Below are 24063 nucleotides of genomic sequence, written 5' to 3' on the forward strand. Positions count from 1 at the left end.
TGAGGCCCTTAAATGGGCAATTAAGGGCCTTAATTGGCAGCAGAGCAGGGAGGCCATCCATGAGCCAACCACCCTGGACTTAATCAGGGCAGAGGTGGAAAGGCAATGGGGTCCCCAACCACCAGCGTCCTGCCCAATTAAATGCCCCCCACCAATAATCTCGACCTCTGGAAGGGCATTAAATTCCACTGAGTCAGCGGGCATTAAATTCCGCTGTGACTTAGAGCCAACTGGGCACTGATGAGCCAAGCTTCCTCCCTGTCCCTTTTAACAGGCAGCAAGGAAACCCACCTAAAGCTGGCGAGGCTCTACTGCACAGAAGGAGGCCACAGGGCCCATGGAATTCATGCCAGCTCTCCCAGAGCAATCCAATCAATCCAATCCACCCCCGCTCTATCCCCAGAGCCCTGCAGGTTTATTTCTTTCAAATGCTCATCCAATTTCCTTTAGAAATCATTGATTGTTTCTGCTTCCACCACCCTCTTAGGCAGCAGGTTTCTGGTCATCAGCACTCGGCGTAAAAATGTTCCTCCTCACATTCCGCTGCATCTCTCACCCATGTCCCCTAGTCCTTGTACCATCAGCTAATGGGGAGAGTTGTCCCTTCCCAACCTTGTCTAAACCTGTCAATCTTGCACAACTCAATCAAATCTCCCCACAATCTCCTTTGCTCCAACAAGAACATTCCCAGTTTCTCCAGTGTAACCTTGCAGTTAAAATCCCTCATCCTGGGAACCATTGTGGTAAATCTCCTCTGCAGCCTTTCAAAGGCCCTCACATCCTCCCCAAAGTGTGGTGTCCATTCTGAATGCAAAACTCTAGTTGGGGCATAACCAGAGCTTTATGAAGGTTCAGCACAACTTCCCTGCTTTTACACTCAATATTTGTGAAGCCCAGGATCCCATTTGCTTTGTTGATAACTCTCAATCTGTCCTGCCACCTTCAAAGGTCAATACACATGCACCCCCAAGGTCCTTCAATCCCTGTACACTATTTAGAACAGTATATTAAGTCTATACTGCCTCTCCCTATCCTTTCTGCCAAAATGCATCATCTGTCACTTTTCAGCACTTATCAGCACCACGGGTTCACCACCACCACCTTTTCAAGGGCAATTAGGGATGGGCAATAAATGCTGGCCTAGCCAGTGATGCCCACAGCCTGTGAAAGAATAAAAAAGCTTGGTATCATTGGAAAATTGTGAAATTTTACTCCATTAAAATATCCAAGCCATTTCTATAGAGTAAAAGAAAGCAGCAGTCCCAGCACTGACCCTTGGGGACACCACTGTCTACCGTCCTCCAGTCTGGTTACTGTCTTCAAGTCAATTTTTTTATCCTGATTACACTGACACAGACCCTCATATTCCAGAAACCTCAAATTTTGTTAATCAGCCTTTTTTATGGTACTTTGTCAAACACTTTCTTAAAACCCATCTAAATAGCATCCACTGCATTCCCTTCATCAACCTTCTCTGTTGCCTCATTAAAAAAATGCCTTTTACAAATCCGTGCTGGCTCTTAGTTAACTCAAACCTCTCCAAGTACCTGATTTTTTTTCCCCGATTATGGATTCCAAAACCTTGCCCACTACTGATATTAAATAGCCTATAGTTACTAGAATGTCACATTTGCCTCTCTCCAATTCTCTAGCAACCACTCCCATCCTCCCCATTTCTAAGGAGGATGGGAAGGTTGTGGCAAGTCCTTCCACTACCTCCACCCCCATTTCCTTTAGCATCCTGGAATGCAAGCCATCAGGAAGTGCAGGATTTTAGCTTCTGGTTTCTGCCAGGTGGGTGGGTTAATATCACTCCCACCCCTTCACTTCCTGGCCCCTTGAAATGCTAACACTGTGAAACTAAATCTTCTCTGCAGATTGGAGGAGGAATTGAACAATCAGTTCAAACATTAACCCAAGGCAACAAATAACAGCATGATCCTAGAAACACAAAGTCCTGCAGTTCTCCCCAAGTCACACAGTATCTTCATTTGGATGCAGATCATCATTGAAGAGTCAATATCCTGGAACTCTTTACCAAACACCATTGCGGGAGTATCTTGCCTGTGACACCCACTAGCTGAAAAAATATCGAAATAGGTTTCTTTCATATCCATTCATTGGAGAACGTATCTAAGATCAGCGAAACAGAGAGATAGGTATGCACTGTATGAACACAGAACAAACACTTGGATCTTTAAACAGGATAATGAATACAAAGTGCAAACTAATGGTCTCTAATGCTGGATAGTGGCAGGGTCAGCAATTCCTCATCCTGCGAGGCAGTACTTTGTAAAGGAATGTGGGAACTAAAACAGCATCTTCCAAATGACACCAAACCTTAAAGCATGAGGTGCGGAATCCAAATTAAGTTCGCCGATTTCCATGGGATCAGCCGCCTTGTGAATAAGGTCAGAGAATCCATGGGCTGCAGGGTTAAGGTACTTCCCAGTTCATCTGGTCCATTTGGCCAAGCACAATGGAAACACAGTAAGACAGACAAATGTTTGTTAAATTAAAGCCATGCATGGACCTCCAACCAGACTCAGTCAGCCAGACACAGTGAACGTGTAGGGTAAATCTCCAGATCTGAGGATGAACTCCAAGGTACAGGAGACTGTGAATGGAATTAATTGCATGGGATTGGCAGCAAGAACACAAATAATGAGACACAAAAATAACCAGAGATGAGTAAGAGAACTCCAAGTTTGACGTCAGATTGTGTTGGTTCGCCTATCACTTGCGCGATGGGAAACAGGGCAGTACAAGTGGGCTGGGAGAGGACAGCAGGGCTCCCACTCCATAACCCAATATCAATCAGTGGCCGTACAGCCAAGCTTCAGTATAAGCCAACATTTTCAACAGCAAAGCAGGAAGACTGGGTGGAAAAGTAAAGTAGAGAAAGACAGCATGCAAAGCACAATTGTGCAAGTGCACATCTAAAGAAAGATGTTTGGCCCCTTATCCGTATAATGTACAGATTGTCGTATCCATAATCCCAAAAAAATTCTGGCGTAAGAGCTGTTGAAGAGGCAATGTTGCTACAACCTTTACGAGTTCGGCAGGAGATGAACAGAGCAGAAACATCCATCATCCTACAGCACAATGCTGGGCCAGCAAGTTTAGACAGGGAACCATTGTCCATTTATACGCACATAATATCCTCCAGAAATCACCAGCCTGTGCTTCAATGGGAAAGGTAGGGGCAGGCGGGTGCAGCCTATGGCAAAGGCTAGGCTTAACAGGTGGTAAATTTGCTGTACTCAGAATAGCTTAACTGAATCCTGAGAGGCTGGGATGTGAGCAGAGCAGAATATGAGCTCCAGGCAACATGTGATTACCTGTTGCCATACTTCAAGAGGCAAAAAGCTGGTTCAAGTAATAGAGTAGAAGAGGTGAAAGATGATGAAAGCACTGACTGTGCAAATGGGCTTCAACTAGTTGGCTCCTGAAATTTGTAATGCAAAATTGTTCAACTTGTCTTTTTTCTAGTTTCTATTTATGATTAGCGATGTCACTGCAGAGGAATGCAGCACTTTGCTTTCCATTTTTGTCAGGCGGTTTACAATGGCAGCCCACCATCTTGTAAAATGATGGTGTGCACCATGGTGGTCAACTTTGTGTTAAGTATCACCAAATGTGGCTCAGGAGCCCCACTCTGGCATAGCAGTCTCTGCCGCATTTGCTGCAGAGGATGACAGTGGGCTGAGATGGTGCACAATTCACAGGTCTCCATTTTCTTTGGGTCCTCTTCTCAGCCAGCTGAGCATTTTGTTTCAGCTCGGCTCTTCCAATACCCTTCCAAACAGTTAGCCTCCAGAGATCATGGCCATCAGCAACGGTCTCCCAGTTGTCAGGTGTCCAACAGCTTCACATCTCACTTTCAGCTGTTCTTGTAGTGGAGTTATGGACACCCAGGAGGTCGTGACCCTGTGGCCAGTTCACCATACTGAAGGTCTTTGGATATACAGCTGTCACCCATCCAATGAACATGGCTCAACCAAACCAGTGCAGATGTCACTGGCTTAGCAATGAGTGTGTACCGTAACACACTCCAGGATCTCTGAGTTGGTGACCTTGTGCTGCCAGGAAATGCTGAGGATATCTCTGAGATAGTGATGGTGGAAACTGATCAGCCTTTTCTCCTGCCAAGCATATGTTATCCAGATCTCATCACTGTAGAGGAGTGCACTGAGGACACTGGCTTGGTGGACCCATAATTTGGGTCTGGTTGCTGCTCACTCTTACTCAGCTTGGACATAACAGCTGGAGCTTTTGCAATGCATGTGTCGATTTCAGCATCAAGTGACAGATTGCTGGTGATTGTGGAGCCGAGATATGTGAAGCTACCAGCAACCTCCAGTGTCACATTGTCAATGCTGATACGGGGTGATATGACAACATCCTGGACCATGACATTTATCTTCCTGATGCTGATGGTCAAACCAAACTCTTTAAAAGGTGTGAGAGAGTCTATCCATTTGCCACAGAAGGTGTTCCTCGGTGTGGAGTGTTAGTAAGGCATCGTCAGTATCAAGCAATTCTGATGAGGCAGTGTCATTAAATACTGTCAGGAGACTACCCAGCCAGCTAAACAAGGAGGCCCCCACAATTCTTCCCAGCAATATCCCTTAACCTCAAAGTCAGATCAGCATTAATACCGCACCAGTGAGTTTTTCTACAGCCTCAACACCACCTAATAAAAAGATTTGTATTTATATAGCACCTTTCATGACCTCAGGATGTTCCAAAGAACTTTACAGTCAATTAAGAACTTGTGTAGTCACTGTTATAATGCAGGAAACACAGCAATCTCCCACAAGCAGAAAGGTGATAATGACCAGACATTGTTGTGATGTTGGTCCAGGGTTAAATATTGGCCAGGACAGAAGAGCAAATTCCCCTGCTGTTCTTCAAAGACTGCCATGGAATTGCTCAGGTCAACTTGAGATGACAGACAGGGCCTCGGTTTGATATCTCATCCAAAAGGCAGCACCTCCGTCCGTGCAGCGCTCACTCAGCGCTGCACTGGAGTGCCAGGCTGAACTTAACACACACATCTCTAGAGAGGGGACATGAACCCACAACTTTCTGACTCAGAGGCGAGTGCTACCAACCGAGCCTGCCACTTAAACAAATGAAATTGTTAGAACGTGGATTATTTACTCTGCCCATCAGGAACTGGCCAGGCACATTTCACACAGAATCCTCGGACTTGTAGAGACTCATTCCATTAAGCTTGGCTCAATAGTATCTGGCACTCAGTGTGACATTCACTCCTCCTCTGAAACAGTCTTAAAATCAAATCACAAATGACTCAACCTCCACACTGTGGGGGAGCAGTTACAGCACTCCATTTTTGGCTTGAAATCTATAAAACCTGTCCTCACAACTTAACCCTTTAAGCCCCAGAATCAGTTTGGTGAGCCTGCACGGCTCCCCTCCAACATCAGTATATCCTTGTTGAGATGTGGTGCCCAAAATCAGATAGTGCTCCAGCTGAGGCGCTATGCAACTGAAGCAACACTTTTTTTTTTTAATTCTTTTGTGGGGTGTGGGTGTTGCTGGCAAGGTTAGCATTTGGTGCCCATATGAAATCAGTGATCAATTAAAATGGTTAGTCATTGATCACTGATATGACATTATAGGTTGAATCCTTGAATGATCTCTTTTTCAATTACTCTTTGGGACGTGGACATCATTGACAAGACCAGCATTTGTTGCCCATCCGTAATTGCCCTGGAGCTGAGTGGCTTGCACGGCATTTCAGAGGGCAGTTAAGAGTCAACCATATTGCTCTGGGTCTGGAGTCACATGTAGGCCAGACCAGGTAAGGACAACAGATCTCCTTCCCTTAAGGGCATTAGTGAACCAGATGGGTTTTTACAGCAATCAATGATAGTTTCATGGACACCATTACTGAAACTAGTTTTCAATTCCAGATTTATTCATGGAATTCAAATTCCACCAGCTACCATGATGGGACTTGAACCTATGTCTCCAGAGGATTACTGGATTACTAGTACAGTACCATTACCACAGTGCACTGATTCCCCATAAAGTACTTCCTCTCATTTGTATTCCAATCACCTTGGAATAACAGCCAGCATTCCATTCATCTCTTTATGCCGGTGTACTAGCTTTGAACTGGACACTTACTTGGACACTCAAATGCCCGCAATTCTCCACAGCTCCTAGTCTCTCATCATTTGTAAAATATTACAATTTTTTATCTTCTTGGATCCAAAGTGGGTGACCTCACACTTCTCAGACAATGAAATCCATCTGCTACAGTTTTGTCCACTCACTCAAAACACATCCTTCACCCAGATCTTTTTCATGACTCCCAGTAAGTGCCAACTCCTGCCACTGATTTCCAATCCAGCAAAGGGTGTTTGTTGCAGGACAGAATACAAAGATTACCGCAGGTGTCAGAAATCGGAAACAGAAAGTGTTGGAAATGCTCAACAGGTCGGGCAGTGCAAGATCTGACGAGGCAGTTGAAAGGCTAATATTTTTCCTTTCTCTATGGTTGCTGCCTGAGCTGCTGAGTGTTTGCAGCATTTTCTGTTCCTATTCCAACTGGATAGACACAGGGTAAGATTTCAATTCAGCATCAAGCAGTTGGAAGGAGGGTTTATTTAAATGGTAGCTTTTTTAGGAGCAGTGTATTAACCATTAGCAACACATTGATTGCGATCAGGGAGAGAGAGAGATAATGTACAATTGATTGCCATCTGACAAGAAAAGCGAGTGTTTCGGTGGGGGAGGCTAGGGGTGGAAAAATTGTTTTCTCTTGTGGACTGGCAAGTGCAGAACAAGGGGATGTATATACAAGACAGTCAAATAAAGAACTCAAGAGGAAATTCATTACAAAAGGAGTGGTGAGAATGTGGAATTTAGTATTAGGCAGAGTGATTGAAGCAAATTGCATTTATGTCTTTAAAGGGAGCCTTGAGGGAGACAGGTAGAGTGGGACATGAAGACAGGCTGGAAAATATAATTATGAGTGGGAGTTTATGCAGGGTATGAACTCCAGCATTGAGCAGTTCGGTCAAATGGCCTATTTCTGTGCTGTAGATTCTGTGTAATGCCGCATAAAAGCTTTGCAAGGATGGCCCTCACCTCCTATCAGAGTTGTTAATTATTGCATAGCCCGTGCATTGGGATGGGGCCACATGGACAAGACAGGGTGAGGTAGGATGGGGTGGAGTAGAGTGAGGTGAGGCAGAGTGGGGCAAGTCAAGGTAAGGTAAAGTGAGCGGAAATGAGACAAGATTGGGTAGGGCTAGGTGAGGCAGGGAGGGACAAGGTGAGGTGGGACAGTGGACCCTGCTGTGCATTTCCTGCCAATTCTGAGAGATAATTTGTTTTTTTTTGTAAAAGGTCATTTGACAAGTAACATAAATGCCATTTTCATACAGACCTCACTCTGCACTGTCCAAGTAAAAATAATGAGCTATCTAAAGTTAGTGACCCCTATATGCTCACTCAGGTAACACTAGTATTAAAAACCAATAGAATACCTTTGAACAGAATTGCTAGGCACTGTACTAATGAAGATTGTTGGAGTTGTTGCTTTATTTGGTAAACTCCCCTACAACTATGTTGGTAGGGTCATGAGGACTCGAAACGTCAACTCTTTTCTTCTCCGCCGATGCTGCCAGACCTGCTGAGTTTTTCCAGGTAATTCTGTTTTTGTTTTTGTTTTGGTAAACACACTTCCTGATGTGGCACTAACCAATAAAGACTTTCTGAGTCCTACCAGTTTGCCTCAGTGTCACACCACACCCTCCCCACCCGCGAGGTTGAGGCATTTAAATTAGCTGACTAGAACCCTCAATCTCCTGCAGCCCGACCAAAGTTACTCTACCCCTTCCATTGCACGATAGGAACATTCCACACAGAATAAAATAGCCTGCAGAACACTGCAGAGTCTGACTTTGAAGTCAAAACATTATTGAAGTAGAGAGTGAATAAGAATTGTTTATTATGCTGCTGAATAATGAGTCTCTGGAACAGGGTCAAAGATAATTATTCTTCGGCGTCTTACAATCTAATTGAAAGAGAGAACATTTTCAAATGTTTTCATTGCAAAATTAATTTTCAGACTCTTGAAGATGAGATTTTTAGATTCCGAACAAAGGGGAATATATTTGGAGCAAAAGGGGTTCTGTCACATGAGGTTGCATATTGGTTTCCATGGAAACCAGTGAATACTGTGTTTCAAGCTATGTTATAGTTGAACACCAGGACAGGAAGATGATCACCGTGTCTCACTAGTAATAAAAGTCGTCACTGAAAAGCACCAAGGCTCAACCTTCCCAACCGATCATAACAAATCAATGGCATTAAAGGGCATCCATAAGTTAACAATAGGGGATAGCTTTAATGTTATTTGATCCCACTTCAACTGTCTTAAACTTGTTTCCAATTCATCTTGCAAGTTCTGTGAAAAAATACTTTGCAATAATGAACAGTTGCAGCTTATAGAACCGACTACAGAACCTGACTGGACTCAGTCGGACACACTCCCTGCACATCCAGCCAGACCCTGTTTCGCATTCAATGTCACCTCTAAGAGGGAAACTGCATGTGTAATTAAGTAAGAAATGCCATTTTCTGTTCCGCCACATCACAAACCTAATTCCAAGTTTCTAAAATGTCTAAATTGTGAATCCCAGCATTGTAAATTCTATTGAGCTATACAGAATTCTCAAACTTTAAAACTAAACATAAGACTGTTTCGCCTTCACGTGAAAACTGAGGACACCAGAAGGTCAGAGCTATTTTAATAGATTTACTGATGTTAAATGAGTTGGGTACAGTGCAGCACTCAACTTGTAATCTTTAGGTTTTGCAGTCAATGTTTAACATGACAAATTCAGAGATTAAATTTTAAAATCTGTTCATTTGTTTGCTGGCACAGGGGAAGCTGCCATCCCTACTTATCCATCATTCACATCCACATAGCACGGATATGACCATAAAAGCCATTCAGTTAATAGGAATGGGCAACAACCACAGTCACTGGAACAGTCACTCATTCCCTAAGGACAAATTAATGGTCAGCTAACACAAAGAGGCCAGGCGAGGAGCTACAGGGAAAGGGCGGGGGAAATGGAACTAGCCAAGTTGCTCTCATAGAGAGACAGCATGGATAAGAAAAGCTGAATGGCCTCATTCTGTGTTGAAATCATTCTATGATTCTGTAACACCCAAGATAGTCTCAGGATATTCATTCAGTCGCTAGTCACCAAAAATTCACCAGACCCTCAGAACTACTTCCACATGGCAATCTGTTGCCGCCGATTGTTAAAGCACTAAGAAACCGACTGCAGCATAACAGAGTATTGCAGTGAAGCCAAAGTTGTACGTTCCACCAGGGTTAAATTTGCAATAACAATCAGCAAATGACAGTGTGATCTACTGAATTCTTCAAATCTGTTTCCTTCTCACTAAATATAACAACTTCTATTTATACAAAGTGTCTTGAATGTAGTAAGAGCATTCGAGGACACTTCACAGGCATGTTATCTAACAAGATCTGACACTGAACTACACAAGAGATATTAGCACTGGTGACTAAAAGATTGGCCAAGAGATTGATTTCAAGGAATGTCTTAAAGGAAGAAAGAGAGAGAGTTTTAGGAAAGGAATTCAAGAGTTTAAGGTCTATGCAACAGAAGGGACGCCCAGCAATGGTGCAGCGAAGGAAATCAGGGATAGGCAAGAGGCCAGATTTGGACGAGTGCAGATATCTTGGAGGGTTGTAGGGCTGGGGGAAGCTAAGGATGGATTTGATACCAAGGATAAATGGGTGATAAATGGTCAGTTTACAAGACATCAGCTCTTTTGTGCAGTGCCTTGTCAATTCATTAATTACTTCATTAACCAGCAATTGATTTTGGAGCTCCAAAGAAAGAATTAGTGCAGAAGTTTCAAATTTGCTTTTAATTTCATGGGAAGTGCGGTGTTGATGGTGATGGCGGTGGTGGGGTTTGGGGGGGTTACATGAGGGAGCAGTGCGAGGGAAAGGGAGAGAATACGTACTGACTCAGGGTGCTAATGAGGACAGTTAGCTGCCTCTGGCCTGCACAAGATAAACCTTTCTTCCCATCTTTCTCAGCATTCCAACCACAGTTAGGTTGGTTCTATTTTCACTCTTCTTAAAACTGACTGTTTCCCAGCTCAGGAAACCCAAATTGAAAAGTGGTTGAAGCAGAACCAAGTTTTCTACTGGACAACTGGCAAATCAACCTCAGCTATTTCTCTTCTTCAGCTCGGACCTCAGGGTCAGTGGGCTGAGGTCAGCTATTCTTAGAGAGGACACTCGTCCATTGTGCAAACATCTCAGCAGTTATGGGCTTGAGATCTTTAGAACCAGCTGAAATCATCTGTATGCATACTCTGTTCTGCTCATTCCTCAAGACTGCCTAACAAACGGACTCACTCCGTTTGGAAGTTCGGAGCTGTGCTTTATATAACTGCTCTTTCCAGGATAATAAACACATTTCACAACGACATCAAATGTAGCTTCCGACTTCAAAAAACAAAGGGAAATGAGGGAGAAAATACAAAAACACCAGCAATTCAGTTTACATCCAGTGGCAAGCATGTCACACAAGGGTTCCTTCTTTCTCATGAATCTCTGGAAAAATTTCTCATAACCCCAGAGAAGCCCTTTCTAGGATAATGTCGCTTGTGTTTAACTTGAAGTCATATTGCTGTATTAACCCTTTTGTAACAAGATAAAGGAGATGGAGTAGTGGTAATGTCACTGGGCTAGTAACCAGAGGCCCAGGCTAATGTTCTGGGTACATGGGCTCAAAACCAATCATGGCAGCTGGTGGAATTTAAATTCAATTAATAAAATCTGGAATTGAAAACTACTCTCAGTAATGATGACCATGAAACTATCATCACTTGTCATAAAAACCCATCTGGTTCACTGATGTCCTTTAGGAAAGGAAAACTGCCATCCTTACCAGGTCTGGCCTAAATGTGCAAGATTATGAGGGGCATGGACAGGGTGGATAGGGAGCAGCTATTCCCCTTAGTTGAAGGGTCAGTCACAAGGGGACATAAGTTCAAGATGAGGGGCAGGAGGTTTGGGGGGGATGTGAGGAAAATCTCTTTTACCCAGAGGGTGGTGATGGTCTGGAATGCACTGCCTGGGAGGGTGGTGGAGGTGGGTTGCCTCACATCCTTTAAAAAGTACCTGGATGAGCACTTGGCATGTCATAACATTCAAGGCTATGGGCCAAGTGTTGGTAAGTGGGATTAGGTAGGTAGGTAGGTCAGGTGTTTCTCACATGTTGGTGCAGACCCGATGGGCCGAATGGCCTCTTCTGCACTGTGAGATTCCGTGATTCTGTGACTCCAGACCCACAGCAATGTGGTTGATTTAACTGCCCTCTGAAATGGCCTAGCAAGCCACTCAGTTCAGGGGCTATTAGGGATGGGCAACAAATGCTGGCTTTGCCAACAATTCCCACAACCCAAAGAATAATTTTAAAAAGAGACCATTCAAGGATTCAGCCTATAAATGTCACATCAGTGATCAATGACTATTTTAATTGATCACTGACTTCACATTGCAGAATCTACTGGAAAACTAAGATGGCAGGAGATTTATATAACATCTGATCACATCCTCACAATCTCCCAAAATGCCCAAAGGATTAGTTTTTGAATGCCAGTGTGGTTTTGTAGGCGTTTGATTTATCCACAGCAAGCTCCCATGCAAATACCAAATGAATCATCACATCATTGTCCTTTCAGATAAGAATGGAATGTTGGCCAAGACACCAGGAAAACACTTCAAAGAATGTAGGGGGTGTTTTATTACCACCTGGGTAGGCAGATGGAGCCTCAGCTTGTTGTGTGGTGTACTGAAGGTAAGTAAAGGACGTTTTATGCTTATATTTCACCTGAAACACAGCACCTCTCCCACTCACTGCAACATTACAGCTGTTAGATTGATGGATCCTTAATATATAAAATTCTATCTGTTCCATACATGCCACTGGAGCACCAAGATCGCATAGTAATCTCCTTATGAGACATGGTGCGTAAATGTGATGACAACTGTTTGTCCACGTGGAGAGTAAACACCAACAGGGAATGTTTGGACCAAAATAGTCTGTTTCCATGTTGTAACTTTGATGTATTTCTACATATAGCCTGGATATGGACAGAAGGAGCACTCAAAGGGAAAAGGAGGTCCTCAGAGGAGCCTGAAGTCAAGGGAGAAGATAGTGAATTCCATTCAGTGAAGAATAGGGAGGCAAGAGTTTGACAGAGGCTTGGGCGATCGATGGAAGGGACAGGCAGCATAGACAATGGAGATTAAACTGAAAATTGAGAAAGGCAATCAGGAAGGCCCACAAGGAAAATATTCAATCCTGAAGCAGATTAACAATCTTCATATGAAATAATATCAAAGTTTCATGATGAACAGCCCAGCAATGATCTGGTGAGGCATTCTTGACAACTTGACCAAATGTGGGATTAAGATTATCTCAGGATTGCAAATCAATCTGACAAGTCAGCTAGGAAGGTTCATAGACATATGCAGCACTAAAGGAAGCCATTCAGTCCATCATGCCTGTGCTGGCTCTTTGAATGAGCTATTCAATTAATCCCATTCCCCTGCTCTGTCCCAATAGCATTGTAAGTGTTCTTTTTCCATTCAAATATTTATCCAATTCCCATTTTAAGGCTCCAATTGAACCTGTTTCCACCACGCTTTCAAGCAGCGTATTCCAGAAGCTGCAATTTAGGATTTAGGGTTGCCAACTGCAAATAAATGTATCCCTGGAGGTTCCATCACATGACTTGCCCCCCATGCTCCAGCCATTAGTTGGCCAACACCTCCATCCTTGTGAGGCACTGCCTTTCCTAGCAAAAAGACTCATTACTCAATTGGATGGTGCTTGACTGTCAGCCAAACAGCCTTTTTTTCCCACATTTACAATGGTTTTAGACTTGGTGAAGAGAAATATTCAAAGAAAATGACAAAAAATATATATTTTTTATTGTCCCAATGATGTTCCTACAGGGTTGCACACAGCAGTATCCTGGAAATTGATCTACAACTCCTGGAGACTCCCGGCCAATCCTGGAGGGTTGGCAGCCCTACTAGAATTGGGTTCAGATTGGCATTCAGGTCAAAATTCTGAGACGTCTAGGGATGCCTGTGCAAGTAGAGAGCCTGAGGTCTAGGGATGCCTGTGCAAGTAAAGAGCCTGAGGTCTAGGGATGCCTGTGCAAGTAGAGAGCCTGAGGTCTAGGGATGCCTGTGCAAGTAGAGAGCCTGAGGTCTAGGGATGCCTGTGCAAGTAAAGAGCCTGAGGTCTAGGGATGCCTGTGCAAGTAGAGAGCCTGAGGTCTAGGGAGGCCTGTGCAAGTAGAGAGCCTGAGGTCTAGGGAGGCCTGTGCAAGTAGAGAGCCTGAGGTCTAGGGAGGCCTGTGCAAGTAGAGAGCCTGAGGTCTAGGGAGGCCTGTGCAAGTAGACAGCCCGAGGTTTAGGGAGGCCTGTGCAAGTAGAGAGCCCGAGGTTTAGGGAGGCCTGTGCAAGTAGACAGCCCGAGGTTTAGGGAGGCCTGTGCAAGTAGAGAGCCCGAGTTCTATGGAGGCCTGTACAAGTAGAGAGCCTGAGGTCTAGGGAGGCCTGTACAAGTAGAGAGCCCGAGGTTTAGGGAGGCCTGTGCAAATAGCGAGCCCGAGGTTTAGGGAGGCCTGTGCAAATAGCGAGCCCGAGGTTTAGGGAGGCCTGTGCAAATAGCGAGCCCGAGGTTTAGGGAGGCCTGTGCAAATAGCGAGCCCGAGGTTTAGGGAGGCCTGTGCAAATAGCGAGCCCGAGGTTTAGGGAGGCCTGTGCAAATAGCGAGCCCGAGATCTAGGGAGCCCTGTGGAAATAGCAAGCCCGAGGTTTAGGGAGCTCTGTACAAATAGCGAGCCCGAGGTCTAGGGAGGCCTGTACAAGTAGAGAGCCCGAGGTCTAGGGAGGCCTGTACAAGTAGAGAACCTGAAGTCTAGGGAGGCCTGTACAAGTAGAGAACCTGAAGTCTAGGGAGGCCTGTACAAGTAGAGAGCCTGAGGTCTAAGGAAGCCTGTACAAGTAGGGAGCCCGAGGTCTAGGGAGGCCTGTGCAAGTAGAGATAAAAGCAAAAAACTGCGGATGCTGGAAATCCAAAAGAAAACCAAAAATACCTGGAAAAACTCAGCAGGTCTGGCAGTATCTGCGGAAAGGAGCACAGTTAACATTTTGAGTCCATTCTATTGAAGAGTCATACAGACTCGAAACGTTAACTGTGCTCCTCTCCGCAGATGCTGCCAGACCTGCTGAGTTTTTCCAGGTATTTTTGTTTTTGTGCAAGTAGACAACCTGATTGTGGCTTTTCCAACACCAAGGAGAAAGAAATTCCAGCTGAATTGTGACAAGATATCAGGCAGGCTGTTGGAAAATGAAGCAGCAGCCTTAGCTACGAGGAGCAGCCATTGAGGAGTAGCTTTGGAGGGAACGCAACCTCACGCTTACAGTTGGGACCAACAAGGGGTCGCCTGTAAAATAGAAACAGGAGGCAAATAAGAAAAGAGCACAGGATCACACCAAAAGCTGACTGTGGGGAACAAAAGAATTTGTGGACAGGTAGTGACTGCATTCGAATGGAATCTCCACTGGCCACAAACTCAACAGTATCAGACAACTGACGAGAAGATTACTTACAAACGAGACGCAGGCAGCCAGCAGGAGGATCCGCACCAGGAGCTCTTCAAATTGCTCGAGCACAAGTTCCCACAGGGACTTCCCTAGAAAATATATGGGCATCACAATTTATAGTGGCTGGCAGACAGACAAACAGACTCACTGTTGGAATGTTTCATATAAAAATATGGTTTGCTCCAAATGATGAAAACTAACAGGCAGCCAAAAAGGCAGGCCCCCATGATCCAATGGGACCAAAGGCAGATCACAGTTTCAAAATCAACCTGGAGAAAATGGTCAACAGGAAGATGGCTGGACAGTACCAAGTCAGTCAACATTAGTTTGTCAACATCACCCCAAAGTAGAGGTCTAGCAAGGCCTATACAAATAGAGACCCTGAGGTCTAGGGAGACCTGTACAAATAGAAAGCCTGAGGATAAGGGAGACCTGTACAAATAGAGAGCCTGAGGTCTAGGGAGACCTGTACAAATAGAGAGCCTGAGGTCTAGGGAGACCTGTACAAGTAGAGAGCCTGTCTGTGGCTTTTCCGATGCCAAGGAGAAAGAAACTCCAGCTGAATTGGGACAAGATATCAGGCAGGCTGTTGGAAAATGAAGCAACAACCTTAGCTACCAGGAGTAGCCATTGATTATCCAATCTAAACAGCTATTCAACCACTTCTGCTGGAAGGGCTTTTGTGTGGAGTTCAGATCACAACAGGAACACATGGTGCCTCCCATGGTTCAATAATCAGCAACTATTCATGGCCACGGTTCCCACCAGGATAACCACACTGCTTGGATAAGGTGCTGCAAGGCAAGCTAAGGGTCAGTGCCCTGGGAGAGAAGCTGGGGATGAGATGGGGGGTCGGGGGGAAGGTCAGGAATCTGAGAAAAACAGATTGGTTTAAAAGGAAAGTGTTTTGTGGAAAATAAGTCTCAAAGTCTTGTCAACCTGAAGCAGAAGCAGATTTTACAATGTTTCTGTGACTTGAATTCTCTCCTTTCCTGTGCAATGAGGTTAAATGCTGACCAAATGAAGGAACTGATAAATTGATTCATGTTTGCAAGAGACACATACAGTCTCCTCAACCAAAGGGTTCTCTCCAGTCCAGGGTGTGCTGTGCTGTGCTCATTATAAATGCATTATCTATAGTACGGTTTCATAGTCATTGTTATTATTAACAATGTCACCCTCTGAATAAGGCTAGGGGCTAAATATGTGCAAACAAGTAAATAACACAGGTTGACAATCGGTGTTCCTCCTTTTTAAGCTTAAATTATTCAGTGCAGCCCCATTTCGAATTAGCTGTCTTTATCTCACCGAAAGGCACTTTTGTAATGTTCTGTCTCCTCCTCTTCCTTCTCCTCCCCCTCCCACTCTACCAACCCTCCCCCGCCTCATTCCTGCTCAATCTGACAAGTCCTAACAGCGCATGGCTGCCAGCAAGGCTCAGATACAGCAAGAGGGCTGAGCAGGGGCCTACTGCATTTCTCTCTTTCCATCCTGTGTTGCCGTGGAAACAAGTGGCAGGGTCTGAAGCTTCCTTCAAACTGGCTTTGGTCCAAATGGCAACCTGACAGAGAATTAGGAGTAGTTGAGTCACTTGTCCTTTTTCAATTCTTGGAATTCCCAACAGCTTGGCTGGAACAACGCCATCACTCAGACTGCAGCGGGTCAAGAAGGCGGTAGCCTTCTCAAGGGCAGTTAGGGATAGGCAATAAATGCTGGCTTAGCCAGCAACACCCACATACCAAGAAAATAAATAAATAAAATTTGGATTTTCTTCTGTTTGTGATTATGCTGATTGTAGCTGTAGATTTCAGTGCATCCACAGCAAAAAGAGGTTGTTGATACATCAGAACTTGGCTCCATCTGCAGTTTAATCATCTACAGGTTCACAGTTCCTGAAGAGCAGAAACCCAGCCCAGTTACAGCCTGGCTAAGAGCAGCCTATCAAACTATTCATGTGTATGCAATGTGTGCCTCACTCAGATATGGCTGTGCTACATTCGAAAAATATTCAGGCCTACTGCGACTACCCCAAACACACCCATAACAGGAATTGTGAATGATCTTACCAAAGTATTTAGTAATTTTCAGCCCTCCTAAGGCAGCTGTTTCCACAACAGGGAGACTATTTAAGTTACATTTAGGGAAGGACACTTGTTTTATTCTACATTTTCCAAAGATCTGGAGATGCCAAACTAACTCAACTCAGCAATTGCAAACAGGCCTAGACAGCTGTTCTACCTCAGAACAGAGGAGATGAGTTTGTTAAGATGAAGTCCATTTTGTTGATATTACTCCTTGACTCAGCTACCTCAATGACCTTCCTATAAACTATCATGAGACAGCGCATCAGACTGAAGACTAATCTTCAGCAAGACGTGACCAGATAGAACTCTGCATAATGAGGACCACTTAAATAGTTTGGTCCGTTGGGGAGAGAGATTTCTATCACACTCTGCTCAGACAGTGAGATGTCCCCATGGTCACCAAGCACAAGACAGAAAGGAGGTGGTGAGGACAAAAAACAAATGGTCCAGAGGAAAGGTTTGGTACAAGTTAAATCAGAGGCTTTTGAAAAAGTTGAGGGAGCAGCTAGGCAACGGTGTTAAACTAGGAGTTCAAAGCAGTGGAGTAAAACTGCTGAAGGACTGAGTCCCAATGTTGGAGAGAATAAGAGATCAGTGTCAGAGAACTGGAGAGAGTCATGCTTCATTTGGGTAATACAGGGCAAAGTCATGGAGACACGAAGGGGAGGACAAACAGCTTAGAAGTCAATTTGCTGAGGCGCAAGGAGCTTGTGAACCTGAAGGAGGATGGGACGATGGCTTTTGTGGGATGAGCAAACAGGCAGCAGTGTCCTCAATCAGATGTAGCTTGTGGAGCATGAAAACAAACAGAAGAAGAAGAAGAAAAGCCTTAGAACAATCTAAGTTATAAAGGAGTGAATCCTGAGTTTGGTGGGGATGGTGGGGGTGTTGGCTTGACTCAGGGTTCAATAGTGATGGGGGTATGGGAGGGGCTTACTGATTCTGGGTTTGGTAGTAAATGGTGGGGGGTTGATGTTTAGAGGCAGCCTTGATCGGGAATTGATGGACAGGGGGTTTTGGGGGTGCTTGATTCAGAATTTCTGAGAGATGAAACGTGAGGGTGATCAAAGGTTCGACATACAAAAATAGTCTGATAATAGATCAGATGTTAGGATGTGAAGCGGAGTGTGGAATCTGTACCACTAGATTTTCATTCAAGTACAGACAGCCCAGCTGGAGAAATTAGTTTTCAATTCATTCCCCTCTTTAATAGTGATCCAATTAATGTGATAGGCCACACTTTCTTTGCCCAAGATAATTTGTTAATATTCATCTATTCATTATAGAGCATGATCAAGAAGTCCAAACCGGAAAAACTGCCCAATACAAACCAACAGTCTTTACAAGCAATCAATTTGACTAATTTAAAGTACAATTGGGAAAGTCAATATTTACCTTCTTCCGCCGGCAATTCTGGTTCAGATGGATCATGGAAAAGAAGAAGAAAAAGAATAAATTAGTAAATCAATAAACCGCTGGTGATGGAGGAAAGAGTGCAAGTTCACAATAGCAAATCTCAGAGCCCCTTTCCAAACCATCTATTTGTTCAATGTTCACTCGTCAGAGCTGACAACTGCAACCAATAATAGGCAGGTGACCTCCAAGTTTGGTACAAGTTAAATCAGAGGCTTGGCCTAAATAGCCAAGTGGTTATGGTACTGGGTTTGTAACCCCAAGATCAAGAGTTCAAATCTCACAATGGCAAACTATGCCTATGGCCATACTAGTCTGAAAACGCCCGATCTCGTCTGATCTCGGAAGCTAAGCAGACTCAGGCCTGGTTAGTACTTGGATGGGAGACTGCCTGGGAATACCAGGTGCAGTAGGCTTTGCCTACGGCCATACTAGTCTGAAAACGCCCGATCTCGTCTGATCTCGGAAGCTAAGCAGACTCAGGCCTGGTTAGTACTTGGATGGGAGACTGCCTGGGAATACCAGGTGCAGTAGGCTAAGAAAAGCTTGGCCTAAATAGCCAAGTGGTTATGGTACTGGGTTTGGAACCCCAAGATCAAGAGTTCAAATCTCACAATGGCAAAACTATGAAACAATGTAACTTCATTAAGCCTACGGCCATACTAGTCTGAAAACACCCGATCTCGTCTGATCTCGGAAGCTAAGCAGACTCAGGCCTGGTTAGTACTTGGATGGGATACTGCCTGGGAATACCAGGTGCAGTAGGCTTTGGGGCTTGGCCTAAATAGCCAAGTGGTTATGGTACTGGGCTTGTAACCCCAAGATCAAGAGTTCAAATCTCACAATGGCAAACTATGAAACAATGTAACTTCATCTGACTAGGAACAGATGGAAACGTGTTTAAAAAAAAAAAGTTGCTTGGCCTAAATAGCCAAGTGGTTATGGTACTGGGTTTGTAACCCCAAAATCAAGAGTTCAAATCTCATAATGGCAAACTATTGAACAATGTAACTTCATCTGAATAGGTAACAGATGGAAACATGTTTGTACTTGAAAGAGTTACAAGTTAAATCAGAGGCTTGGCCTAAATAGCCAAGTGGTTATGGCACTGCGCTTGTAACCCCAAGATCAAGAGTTCAAATCTTACAATGGTAAAACTATGAAACAATGTAACTTCATCTGAATAGGAACACATGGAAACATGTTTGTACTCAAGAGAGTTACAGTGAAAGGGAAAAGCATTTGGCCTAAATAGCTAAGTGGTTATGGTACTGGGTTTGTAACCCCAAGATCAAGAGTTCAAATCTCACCATGGCAAACTATGAAATAATGTAACTTCATCTGAATAGGAACAGATGGAAACATCTTTGTACTCAAAAGAGTTACAAGTTAAATCAGGTGGTGACCTAGCTGCATTAAGGTCCAAAGGATAGTGGATGCACCACCTCAGTAGTGGCTGAAAGCCTCTGTATGGAACAAAAGTGGTCTTTTAAATTCATTTCTCTATCACCCTCTGTTTTAAATAGATTCTCAACTGGGCCACTGTAAAATGGCACTAGAATCTCCACTTCTGCATCTATCACTCCCCTCCCCCTGCACCCCGCACCAAGAGAATGCAACCAAGTCCAAAAGCGACTAATGCAAAGTCAACAGCTCTGGCCAGGAGGGGAGTCAAAGAGAAACAACTTGCAATTACACCATGCTTTTCACAGCCTCCAGGTGTCTTGAAGCGTGTTTTGGAATGGAGTCACTGTTGTAATGTAGGCTGCCAATCTGCTCATAGAAAGGTCTTACAAAAAGCAATGGATAAAGACAAAATACTCTGAGCAGAATCATCCCAGATTTGCACAAAGTACAGTCATTTTATCCGCTGGCCACAATGGCAGCCTTTTGTGCCACGTTGTTCCATTCCTGCCTCATTAATTATGCAGCCACAGGAAACATGCCATCTCACTCCGATTTGCCCGCCATACTGTTACCTTGCCACTTCCTCACACAGGGCACCATATTTAAACTGCAGCCATGTGCACACTTCTCAATGTTTGCAGACCAGGGCTGCTCCAGTGAAGACATGGCCCCAAAAGCCAAGAAGAGTGCAGCCCCCCCGATTCAGTGACAGATCCTCGGGACACCTTCCGGATGCCATAGACGCCCACCAGGATGTCCTCAAATCCCACTCTGGCCATTAGTCTCATCACTCCGGCTTGGGAGGCGGTGGCAGAAATGGTCAGTGCCACGCTGCGCACAAGAGGTCAGCCATCCAATGTAAAAAATGGATGAATGAACTCATCCATGTCGCCAGGGTAAGGCCACCATTTCATCACTCTAAATTCACACACTCAAGGCCATCACACATTCACTACCAGCTCAAGGGACATCACCACTCACTCTCTCTCACACACCCTCACACCTCCATCTGGCCTCATTTCCTCTGGAGACTGCCTCCTCAGCCCTCAACACCTTGAGGCCACTTGCACAGATCAACATGTGCCCACACACACACACACACACTGAGTATTGTATTGGGATTGTCCGCAGAGATTTTGTGTTTACCTCTCTGGAGTGGGAAGTCAGCCTCACAATCTTGACTTAGAGGTGAGAACGCTACCTACTGAGCCTCAGCTGAAAGTTAGACTCAAGGCCTTAAAAAGTTTTTTTTTTCAGAAATAAAAATTCAAAACAGCTGAAGTGTTTGCACAAAGAAAGGTGTTAATCTGGGATTTTTCACGGCACAGTGAAGCAAAAGAATCAGGAGTCATACGTACAAGATACACGGCAGAGTTAGATATCAAATGTTTTTTTACCCAAAGGATGGGAGATAGTTGGAATGAATTGTCAGTTTGTGTAGTGGGTGCTGACTCTCTTTACATCCCACAAAGATCTGAACTACTTCCTAGCTCAGGTGAGGGTCAGGTCCTATAACATTTATGTGAAATACCAGGTAATGCAAACAGGGGCAATGTGGTTTCCTAGATTTGTTTTCTATCACCTAAGTGAGCTGGGGAAGAATTTCCCAAACTTATTTTTGCCTAACTGGCTTTGAGGTTTTCATCTATTTTGCCCAACTCTCCAGGAGATCCAATCACAACGTGCCGGACATCACAACCGTGTGGGGCATGAACCTGATGCTCTCTTCCTGTTCGTTTCTCATATCTTTGTGGATACACCATGCATGTACAGTTCAGCTGGCTGGCTCATTTTCTCCTCATTCTGCACATACTCAAGCTTATTTTGAAAGAATAAAATTGCACAGACCTGTAAAAGTCTGTTTGGTTGATTGTGGAATGGGACAGGTCTTTCTCAGTTAACGACAGTGTTTGGTTCTACAGTGCTGTTCCTCAAAGACTAATTGAAGAATGCATCCAGGATGAGAATAACAGTCATTGAAGCTGGGAACTTGTTTCAATATTCATTAATTTAAATGCTTCCTATTTCACTAAACATTCAAGGACAATGTAAACATGCTTCAAATTGATTGATGGAATTGGATAAACAAGTGAAAGCTCAGACCAAACGACTGACAGGACTGTCTCTCAGGTCTTGTACATTAAGACTTATATGGGCTCTGCTTTAACTTACTGAAGATTGCGTAAGACATGACGGATAAACAGTTGGGGGTCACAGTTCAACTAACGAATACTTAATCTGTCTTATAAGTGCAAGGAGCCTTCACAATATATCCACTGAACATCAAAGGGTAGCATTCGCTTGGGAATGTCCACCCCACGGGGCCTTCCCTGAGGGAACAGCCTGCCCCGTGGGAACAATTATTTCAAATGAGCTTGTGCACACATGGGTGTATTTGGAAAATGGAATATCTTAAAACAATCATCCTCTATGGTGATTGAAAACAACATTTCTATGTATGGAAGAGTGACATACAAATGCTTCCTTATCATCTTGGAAATGGTTTGTTGAGTTCCTATCTCAATGGTCGAACTAAATCTCTCTTATGTAGTCCTAATTTTGTCTGTGGAAACGTTTGCTTAAAAATAATGTAAAAATAACAAAACTTTTAAAGTTAGTTCTCCTCAGCACATACTCATTGTCCTCATAAAGGAGGGATGTCTATACATGTGTCCTAAGCCAAGCCATCTTCAGTTGCCTCAATGATCTTGTCTCCATCATTGGTCAGAAGTAGGGTTGTTCACTGATGATTGCATAATTTTCACATCCACGTCAGATACTAAAGCAGTCCACACCAGCTTGCAGCAAGACCTTGGCAACATTCAGGCTTTAGCTGATAAGTGACTAGTAATATTTGCGCCACAAAAAGTGCTGCCAGGCAATGACCATCTCCGACAAGAGAGATTCCAGCCATTTCTCCTTGATGTTCAATGGCATTATCATTGCTGAATACCCCATTATCAACATCCTGGGGGTTATCATTGGCCATGGACCAGTTGCCTGGATGGGTGCAGTTCTAAGGACACCCAAGAAGCTCAACACCATCCAGGACAAAGCACCCCCCCCCCCACCCCTGCTGATCAGCATTCCATCCAGCACCTTAAATATTCACTCCCTCTACCATCAACAAACAGTAGCAGTGGGGTGTGCAATCTACAAGATGCACTGCAGGAACTCATCAAGGCTCCTTCGACAACACTTTTCAAATCCGTGACTTCTGCCGCCTAGAAGAACAAGGGCAATAGACGCATGGGAACACCGCCACCTGGAAGTTCCCATCCAAGTCATTCACCGTCCTGACTTGGAAATATATCGCTGTTCCTTCACTGTCGCTGGGTCAAAATCCTGGAACTCCCTCCCTAACAGCACTGTAGGTGTATCTACACCATATGGACTGCAGCAGTTCAAGAAGCAGCTCACCACCATCTTCCCAAGGACAATTAGGGTTGGGCAGTAAATGCTGACCTAACCAGTGATGTCCACGAACAAAAAAAGTTGCAACTAACTTCCACCTCAACACCACTGAATTACCCTGCAATACCATAATCTGCCCACTTAGCCATCCTGGACATGCTGGGCAACAAGCCACGTCACAGAGGAGTAGGCCCAGGATCCCAGAATTCAGGAGAAATTTCTTTACTCAGAGTGTTGAGATTATGGAGCTCACCACCACAAGCAGTGTTTGAGGCAGTTAGCATCCATGCAGTTAAGGCAGATCTATAAGAGATTAAAGGAGAAGGAAACATGAAGGATAATGTTGGTGAGATGAAGTGAGGGGTGGGTGGAGACACATGGAGTAAAAACACCAACAATCCAGTTGAGTTGAACAGCCTGTTTGTGTTGAGAGTATTATATAATCCTGCAACCTGTGGTCAGAAATTTGTTAATGGTGGCTGCCTGTTATTTAGCTGGTCAAGTATAATGGCAGGCATACAAAATGGGCCACAGAGACTGAACATACTACATGGACATGGTTAGTTTCCAGCGCTTGCCATTGAGCTAATAAGCTGATTTGCACGGATGTTCATAGACACAGGTATATGTACAGTTCTTCACATATCGAAGGAAATTCTAGTGAGTGACATTAATTATTAAAATTAAGCCAATAGAGGCAAGACATTTTCTATTGCAGACATACATGGTTTCAAGCAGCAATGGGGTGGTCTAAACAAAGGCCGACACAGAGCAGCATTCTGCTGACAGGAACTCACTCCACTGTTATCACTGAACCCATCTCCTGCTTCACCATGCACTTCGGTTTAGTGTTTGTGCAGGGCTGTGTACAAACCCAATCATTCTGATAAATGCCAACCTCAGCCGCTTTTGCTTCTACCAATTTCACTTGGGCTTGTTTGCACTGAGCATTTTTTTTTTACCTTTACTCCAGTTGATTGAAGGAAAATTTCCTTATTTACAGAAGTGGCTTGGATC

General features: G+C 44.3%; 1 protein-coding gene and 3 non-coding genes across 4 annotated transcripts in view; 3 read left to right on the top strand and 1 right to left on the bottom strand.

Moving 5' to 3' along the window:
* atp2a3 (ATPase sarcoplasmic/endoplasmic reticulum Ca2+ transporting 3) overlaps window positions 1-24063 on the bottom strand; it is a 255948-nt gene that overhangs the window by 194560 nt on the left and 37325 nt on the right. The window contains exons 2-3 of the mRNA XM_041197530.1: window positions 18208-18225; window positions 14735-14817 (exon numbers count right to left, since the gene is read on the bottom strand). Coding sequence (XP_041053464.1) covers window positions 14735-14817; window positions 18208-18225 — 101 coding nt within the window. The remainder of the gene's footprint in view (window positions 1-14734; window positions 14818-18207; window positions 18226-24063) is intronic.
* LOC121283662 lies at window positions 18523-18641 on the top strand. The gene has a single exon (XR_005944311.1). It is a non-coding gene; the product is annotated as a 5S ribosomal RNA (ribosomal RNA).
* On the top strand, window positions 18644-18762 carry LOC121283727. Its single transcript, XR_005944364.1, has one exon. It is a non-coding gene; the product is annotated as a 5S ribosomal RNA (ribosomal RNA).
* Window positions 18875-18993, top strand: LOC121283738. The gene has a single exon (XR_005944369.1). It is a non-coding gene; the product is annotated as a 5S ribosomal RNA (ribosomal RNA).

Source organism: Carcharodon carcharias, chromosome 10, assembly GCF_017639515.1.
Source record: "Carcharodon carcharias isolate sCarCar2 chromosome 10, sCarCar2.pri, whole genome shotgun sequence".
Lineage (NCBI taxonomy): Eukaryota > Metazoa > Chordata > Chondrichthyes > Lamniformes > Lamnidae > Carcharodon > Carcharodon carcharias.